Source organism: Lipophrys pholis (genome assembly GCF_963383615.2).
Source record: "Lipophrys pholis genome assembly, chromosome: 1".
Lineage (NCBI taxonomy): Eukaryota > Metazoa > Chordata > Actinopteri > Blenniiformes > Blenniidae > Lipophrys > Lipophrys pholis.
In genome coordinates, this window is record NC_137635.1 from 10,528,722 (window position 1) to 10,537,372 (window position 8,651).

Consider the following 8,651-nt stretch of genomic DNA (forward strand, 5'->3'; position numbering starts at 1 on the left):
AACTTACTTTTTTTTTAAATATATGTTTCTCACTTTTCAGAGTCCATTTCAAGAGAAATATTATTTACGTGTAATAAATTGGTGTACGTGTAGAACTGATCAAACTCGCATTGAATTTCACAACTTTTGGTAAAAACAAAACAAAGTCGAGTTGTTCGAATCCGGGAAAAAAGTTTTTTTTTGTTTTTTTTAATCAGTGAGGTGTTGTTTAGTTTGTATTAACTTATAACAGCAAGTTTTTAATAATTTAATAAAAAAATTAAGTGCCTTTATTATAAAGTTTATATGTTTACTTTTTGAATAAAACCGGAGTTTTTTTTTCACGTGCTGCCGTGCGTCATGGCGTCACAAGCATAGATCCCGCCCCTTACGTCACGTTCTCCGGCTGCGGAACCGTTTGTGCTGAACTGCAGTTTCAGCCGGAGAGTAAAAGATATAAGCCAAACTCAGAGATGACCACTCGGGTGAGTTCAACTTAAACTTGTTTTAGAGGAGGGGAGAACACTGTAGATTAAAGTTAGTGGGTGCTGTGAACGGTGGAGGGTTTTATTTTAACACGTAAGGAGAGCCAGCGCAGCACGCGCTGTGTGGAGGATTCAGCTGTCTGTCAAAACTTTGAGCCCGGAAGAGAGAGAAAGTAACTCCAAGTAACTCATGACCACTTTATTTACTGTTTCTGCTGTTAAAAAGTGTTTTAACTCGACTGTTTTTGGCTGGAGCGGATATTTCCTCCTGCTCTCCCGTGTAAACCTGCAGCTGTAAACAGATATCGAGCTTTAAAAGGCTCAATCTGCTTCACAGGTTTGATATTAGAAAAAGGGAGTCTGGTAGTTTTAAACACATCGTGGAGATATTTACATCTTTTATTTTTCTTAATGTTACGTATACTTCATTAACAGAATCATTAATGTTTGGTCTCAAAATTGTAAAAAGTTGTTCTCCAGTCTTTTCCCAAACAACTTTAAATCTTTGTCTAATCACGCAAACACTTCTTAATCACAAGTATTTTTCTTTTGGTTTTTAGGATATTTGATTAAATATCCTTCTACAAAACGTGCAATCTCAATGTCACACCATCTCTTTGGGAGTCTGAATCAAAGCTGACATTCATGATGCAAAGAAAAGGAAGTCAGAAATTATTTACAAAGCTGGAATTTGAAAAAGAAAATGCTTAGAAAGACTCAATGAATCTAAATGCTTTTATATATATATATGTTTATATATATTATTTTGATTAGCTCCATGTACATTGATAAAATATACTGATATTTATGTACTAATGATTTCTTGACTGCGTGTAGTGTCTGACTGTAGATTTTAGCAGATTAAGTTCAGGAATATTTATTTGGGTATGAAGTATTGACATCCTAAAAGTTTGAGCTGATTACATACCAGCAATGTAACGGATTTACTCGGATTGCCATACTTAGAAAGGTTTTTCTTTACGTTTAGTTAACGTGTAATACAATTGATGTATCTGAGGGTCCAAAACATTAAAGAACAGAAATAAAATGCTCAATCCCAAACAGATATTCTTCATTTCCTCACTTTTTGCTCAGTGGTTTTTCCGCATTCCTTTCAGTGTCGTCTGTACACTGTAATCTCATGTAATGCTGAAGTGAACCGCTTCAGATTATGGCGACTTGTGGAAACACAGTTCAGCTCTGATTGATGTTATAAAGATGAAGACCAATGAATGTTGTCTGTTATTTCAAATGTTTATAGGAAATGCGTTTCTTCGTGATTTTGAAAACCTCACGGGTACTAAATCCATGTTCATCCAGTTCAAACTTGGAAAACCTCCCGCATGGCTGCGATTAATTCGTCATGCCTCTGGAAACTGTTTAACGTGGTCGTTTATAGCTTGAGCATGAAGCTGTACTCGATTATAGAATTCACTCTGAAACAGAGGAGCTGCAGCTCGTTACTCAATCATCATGATGAATACCTGTTAAACTGTCAAACTAACATTACGATTGTTGAATTGTGTTCATTTTGTTGTTCTAAATACATATATATAGACTCTTTATAAAAAGAGTCTATACATGACATTACGATACATGCTTTAATCAGCGCTATAGCAAAAATGAACCATAATAACCTTCATGAGGAGATGATTTACTCTCACTGAGTCGGAGCCGTGGTTTTCCAAGTCTGGCTCATGCAGCAGGAACAGACGGGGGTCAGGGGGGGGGATGCCTTTTCCTTCTACAATATAATATTATCAAGCTGATCTATTATTGAACATATATGATGGAACATAGATCAGTTTCAACACTGAAGTGAGTACAAATACAGCAGAATTGTTGTTGTTTTTAAGTTGGATTGGTTCACTCACGAAGTGCACAGTATGGATCCAACAACTAGAAGTAATCAGAGTACTGCTTGAATATTTATCTGGCTTATTTACATGCAAAAAAAACCCAGGTTTCCTTGTTTTGGTCCATTTATCAGATTTCTTTGTGAGCGACAGCATCAAGACCTCCTGTCGTGTTGAACCTTCGCCGGTGTTCAACAAGACGAACGCCGCAGGTTTATCGTCTCACCGCTGCCGCGCGTCTCTACGTCGCCGCATCCCGCAGATACCCGACAGACGTTTGAACAGTTTTCATTCCTCCCTCAGCTTTTGTTTCTGCTCAAAGCTGTGATATGAGCAGATCCAGACGACAAACAAAGGAGGCCGACTTCACACTGAACCAGCTTCCAGCGCTGTAAAGAAATCACCATGGCAACATGCATGTAGTGGTGTGCGCGTATGTGTGTGTGTGTGCGTGCGGGAAGCCCCAGGAGAGCTGACGAAGCAGCTTGCAAATGAAATGTTTATAATTCTGCTTCAAAAGCTCACAAATGGCACGGAAACGTAATTCCCTGCACATAAACACCCAGTTTAGATCCCACCTCAGTTATATATCGATTTACAGTTTTCACTACTTGATTGCCCCCTTTTTTTTTTTTTTATCTGTCACGCGTGATTGTTGTCTTATTTTTTGTCTCCGTAAGTGTAAATCCACTGTCTTCCCTTTCTTCCTCCTCTGTGCTGATTTGCAGTTGATGCTGGCGGACCGATGCCCCACAGACGAGCTGTCGTTGACCAACTGCGCCGTCATCAGTGACAAGGAGCCGCAGTTCGAGCAGTGAGTGTCCTTTCCTCTCTTCATTTACACGCCGTCTCCCTCGGGTGGAGGAAGTTCTTTCATCGGCACGTTGAGTCCGTCCGTGGGTGCAGCTCACATGTTCTCACTGGACATGGGTCGGGTTGTTACTGGTGTTTAGGCTCCAACTGTGTCTGATATGTATGACTGAGCTTTATCCTCAGTGTAATTAGTCCTCATTTATAAAACACTCTTGTATTCCTGACGATCGGGGAGTTGTTGTAACCTCTCCATCCTACCTGATCATCTAGAAAATGTAAAGACTACCAGACCGCAGTGATTCTTTTTCCACACAAAGTTTAAAAAGAACGACAACGGAGGAAAAAGGTTCAACGAGCCGCTAAATCGAAGCCTTAATTCCACATTTTTCCTCACTTCTGAAGCCATAATATCAAATAAATCCAGACGTCGGAGTCATAAAAGGATAAAAGTTGCATGTCATCTACTTTCCCCCTCAGGCCAGTTTGAGTCTTTCTTTTTTAGCTTTTTATTAAACCTGTTCACAACCTTGCCTTGGAGTTCCTCCTCGCATCTGGAATTATGGGAGATTTGATCCAAAACATTCGATCTTTTTCCCGCCCGCCTCTTGTTCATTTGTTTTCTTTTGTCATCTCATGGCAGACACGTGATCGTTCGCAACTCGGCCCACAACTTTGTGTTCAGCTTGAAGTCTCACCCCAGAGTGAATGCCGGGGTGATCGGCTTCAGCCTGCCTCAGGTGATCCAACATTTCAGTCGTTTACTTTCTGTCCTGGTAATACTCCGTTGTAAACGCGTTTCTTTCACTTCTATTGTCCTAAAAGCTGAAAACCGTCCTGTATTGTTCCGCTTTATTTCTTCAGTGCCGAACAATCCTCTGAGCTGTTATTGTGTCTGTCTGTTTGTTTCATTCGTCTGCCACTGTTTCCTCTTTTACCTTCTCTCTGTCTCTGGCTGCTCTTCCCGCATCTGTAAACTGCAGCACACAGGTACGACTGTAACCCCCCCCAGTCCGTTCTTATTTCACTGCTGAAATACAAACATTACCACACAACAATTCTGTCTTCTAAACGGAGCTCGATCCTCACATTGTGGTAAATCTAGAATTCATGGAAATGCGGTGAAATAAGACCCTGCTGGCGAGGATTATTAGACTTTAAAATGTGTCGTGGTGTGAATTTTAAAGAGTAGCTTTGTGAAAACCGCAATTTGACGCGGTGATACACAACATCTGGCCTCGATGTCTCCGGTTCCTCTCTGTGTGGATCGGAAACACGCTCTCTTTAAATGTCTTCCTGTGTCGCGCGGAATTATTTCAACCTGTCTTTTACCTTGCAGAGGAAATGGGCCGGCCTTTCGATTGGTCAGGAGGTCCAAGGTGAGCCGAACCGTCTCCCTGCATGATTTAGTGTTTTGAATTAATTATTTTTTATCAACCACTTGGGGGCAGCAGAACAAAGTGATGAGCTTGAGGCGGAGGTCTGAACCTGCAGCTCTGGATCTTCTTTCACTAAATGGCTCATCAGTCCTGCAACAATCCTTCAAAGCTTTCGTCAGTTTGAGTCGACAAGTGTGACGATTTCAAACCAAAACTTAACTCAAGGTGTTTGAGAGTAGAACCCTCATAATAATATTATTTACTACAAGAAAATTAGCACATTTACATCATCACATCACAGTTATTATCATCAAAAAAAAAAAAGTCTTGAAATGGAAGACTAAGAAGCATGCAGCCATACCATAGGGACTTCAGAGGGATTATCACTGGGATTAGAGACTATTTGGGATTACGAGGTACCTCAAGGATTATGAGGCATAGCTTGAGAATCACACGCATTCCAATTTTAACTTTTCATGTGTGGCAACACACAGTTACAGCTAAAGATTGTTTACAGATAATTGTTTATGATGAACATGGACGTGTCCAATCTGTGATTATTCACTGTGGACGATGCTGATTTACCTGAACGGCTGATGTTCTGCGAGGAAAAAGACCCGCAAGCAGGATGTTGAATATCAGGGGCGTTTTTCTTTTGTTAGTTTTGCTCCTTGACGTCAGCTCCACTTTTGGTTTCTCTGATTGATCCCATTCAAGTTCAGCTGACCGTGTGAGACCAGCACACTCGCCGCCACACTCACAGCTGATTTTAGAGTTTCCTGTTGACATCAGATGAGAGTTTTATTGGACTGTGGGAGGAGAAATCACGAGCGGTGTACTCCCTGTGAGGCAGAAATGGTAACTACTACACAGATTAGCTAATAAAGATCTTAAAAAAAAAAAAAGTTTAATTAGAAGTTGATTGATGTGTTGTTCTCACATGCAGGATGTTCTCTTTCAGTCTCTGATAATTCGTCACCTGTTAATCCTCCTTTCTCTCTTTGCTGAAAACCTTTTGAGTCACGGACACGTCGTGGCTGCAGAGACGTTAACGGCGTTAAGCAGCAGACTGTGAATCACTCGTGAAGCTTTGAAGTGGTGTGTGTGTGTGTGTGTGCGTGTGCGTGCTCGTGCTGACGGACACATCATGCCGATGCTAATCAGACGCAGCATTCAGATGGAAACGCAGTGTGGGAGGTAGAACCTGCGTCCGCACGCTGATCGCCGATAAATGTCTCACTCCACTCCGCAAGAGTGACGTGTGCTGCCGCAATACTTTGCTTGATCTACAGAATAAAAGCTCGTAATTTCTCCTGTTTAAGCCCGCCGTATGTTTCAATATTCCCGTAATGGATCGACTCCATCGGCCGTGTCTGCTGGTAACAGTGGGGTGATTAATGCGGCACTACTGTGGGGATAATTTCCCTAATTGCCTGTCGGCACTGGAAATATTAGCGTGCCGCACACACATTCCCATCATCTCATTTCCATAATGAGCCACACGCAGCTTTCCACAGTGAAAAGGGTACTAAAGATCAGATTCAATCCACAAGCTGCCTGCTGCTTCTTCACAAGTGAAGTCTCACATTAAAAGACCAGAAAGCAGCACGGTTGGATTCTACCAGCCTGTGAACAAGGAAATCACCGCTCGGTTACTGCTTCACGCGTGCCAATGAGCCCTAACTGCTGACCCTGCTGCTCGAATGAGCATTGGCGTGGGCTCCACGTATCGGTTACTACTAGATATCTCCTAAAAGCTGCATGTCGTATTCACCTATTGTGTTGTTCGGCTTCAGATTGAACGGCAGAGCAGCAGCAGCTGCTCAGAGACGAGGACAGGTTGCTGGAAATGGTGTTTTGTGGGTAAAAAGACGAAGTCATGATGATGTTCTTCTGTCCTCGCCTCTGCTGCAGTAACAAACTACAAGTTTGACAAGTCCAAGCAGTTAATCAGCAGCATGACGGTGGAGGTGGACTTCCTGTCGAAGAAGACGGTGGACAGCAATCCGTACGACTCGGACCAGATGGCCAGCGAGTTCATCCAGCACTTCAACAACCAGGCCTTCAGCGTCAACCAGCAGGTGAATAGCCGGAGCAGCGCAGCAACGGCTCTGTGAAGCTCATGACAGAGTACATAAAGCTAAAACTTTGACGTTCTCATCGACACAAAATTCCTCTTTAGTGAAGGGATTCTTCTTCCTGCACATTGTTGACATGGAAACAGTCTAAATTTGAATTCTGTTTGCATCGATGTCACTCATTCTTAGTTGATCACAAGCAAACTGAAAGCTCAATCTGTGTGAGTGAACATGGGATTTATGCAGGATCTTAGGTGTGTGAGGTATTTATAAATGTGGATGTTCTGATACAGTTTTTTTTTTTGTTTTCAAATTGGATCATATGTTCCCCCCTGAACTAAAAAGTGTTTGACTCCGCTGCTTTAAACTCCATCCGTCTGTTTATTTATCCATCTTTCCACCCGACCTATCGGTAATGTCTCCTTTAGTTCCTGTTTTACTGAGTTTCATAAATTGAAGTTATTAGATGATAACGTTATCAACCACTTATTAGATAATAACTTTATTATCCACAGTTGTGGCTGTTTTCCTGAATTAAGCTCAAATCTACGTTTACAGCACAAGTTTGTCTATGATTGTGTTACTTTCTCTCATAAGAGTTTGTGTGTTGTTTCCTCCTTTTCCTTCAGCTGGCGTTTAGTTTCTGTGATAAGGTGTTTGGGCTGCTGGTGAAAGACATGGAGGCCATGGATCCGAGCGTCCTGAAGGGGAACAACTCTGCCGGGAAGAAGAACAAGGTACTTCTACGTTTATATTCACACGCCCTCCTTCTCAGATGGTGCAGAACCTGGCTCTCCCACATCAAGTAATATTTAATTTTTGTCCCCACAGATTGAAATCGGTTTGTTGCTGCCCAACAGTCAGGTGATTTTTGAGAAATCGGAGACTTCATCCATGACCCTGGTTGGTGAGTGCGACATGAGACGAGACCGTTACAGGGTTTGTTACCACAGCAGGCAGAAAATCCATTTCCATGTCTGCTGTGATTCTCCATAAAACCACTAGGGGGCATCCTACACACATTTAGTTTGCTTTTGCATTAATGAACTTCATGTGGATTTTTAAGATAAACATGAGAAATTGAGCTCAGCTCATCCAAAATAACACTTTAAGGTATTTCTTTAGTCCTCATAATAATCTCATGAGAGATGTTTTTGTGATTTTTATTTGATGATGGTTCCATAAGACTCTGAAAAAGAAGGAAGTGAGCTGTTGTATGTTCATATAAATGAGTAGGAAGTGTGTCATTGGTGCGTTTGGTGTTTCTGTTTCACCCTGCAGGGAAATCCAAGACCCGGGAGTCTCGTCAGTCCATCATCAGTCCCGACTGGAACTTCGAGAAGATGGGCATCGGTGGTCTGGACAAGGAGTTCTCCAACATCTTCCGCCGAGCGTTCGCCTCTCGAGTCTTCCCTCCAGACATCGTGGAACAGATGGGTGCGTCTTGTCGTGTAGCAAGAGAGAACATGCAAACTCCACGGCCTTGAAATGAACCGCGGGTGACTTCACTGTGAAGGAGAAGGGTTCACCATTTCAACACCAATTTAACCACTAATCTGTTTCCTCTAATACTTTCTGCTTTGTGCTTTATGTAAGATAAATGTATGAAAGGGTATCAAAGCAGTATCCTTAAGTATATACTTTCTTACTGTTGATATTGGATTGGTTTGTTGCGTGGTTGTCACACTAAAGAGAAGTCATATGACTGATTTATGCATAAAAAATACACTGATACACATAAACTGAAGGCATTGAGAGGCAAAGACCAAATACTGCAATACAGTATAAATGAGAGCAAATAAAAATGTAAAAAGCAACAAGGGACTGGAGGTGGGAGTTAATCCAGCTGATGTCTTCACAGCGGCTGGGATTAACTCGACAGAGGATTATAAAGAGCAAAATAAATGCTTCTTGATATACACCGCTTTAATTCTAAATTAGGAAATAAAAACAAGACGTGAGTAACGAATACATTTATCTGAATATAAAGGTGTAGTAAACCGGGTTATTTTCTCCATCAGCTCACTCCGTTTGTAAGCTGGTGTCAGAGCGGCGTCAGAAACA

The 8,651-nt window shown here is 41.7% G+C and overlaps 1 protein-coding gene across 1 annotated transcript in view; it reads left to right on the forward strand.

Annotated features, from left to right (window-relative positions):
- The first annotated feature begins 365 nt into the window (after positions 1 to 365).
- LOC308115942 (vesicle-fusing ATPase-like) overlaps positions 366 to 8,651 on the forward strand; it is a 23,005-nt gene continuing 14,719 nt past the window's right edge. Inside the window, exons 1-8 of the mRNA XM_080473826.1 lie at positions 366 to 464; positions 3,049 to 3,134; positions 3,774 to 3,870; positions 4,470 to 4,509; positions 6,424 to 6,590; positions 7,217 to 7,324; positions 7,419 to 7,494; positions 7,869 to 8,024. Coding sequence (XP_080329952.1) covers positions 453 to 464; positions 3,049 to 3,134; positions 3,774 to 3,870; positions 4,470 to 4,509; positions 6,424 to 6,590; positions 7,217 to 7,324; positions 7,419 to 7,494; positions 7,869 to 8,024 — 742 coding nt within the window. The 5' untranslated portion in view covers positions 366 to 452. The remainder of the gene's footprint in view (positions 465 to 3,048; positions 3,135 to 3,773; positions 3,871 to 4,469; positions 4,510 to 6,423; positions 6,591 to 7,216; positions 7,325 to 7,418; positions 7,495 to 7,868; positions 8,025 to 8,651) is intronic.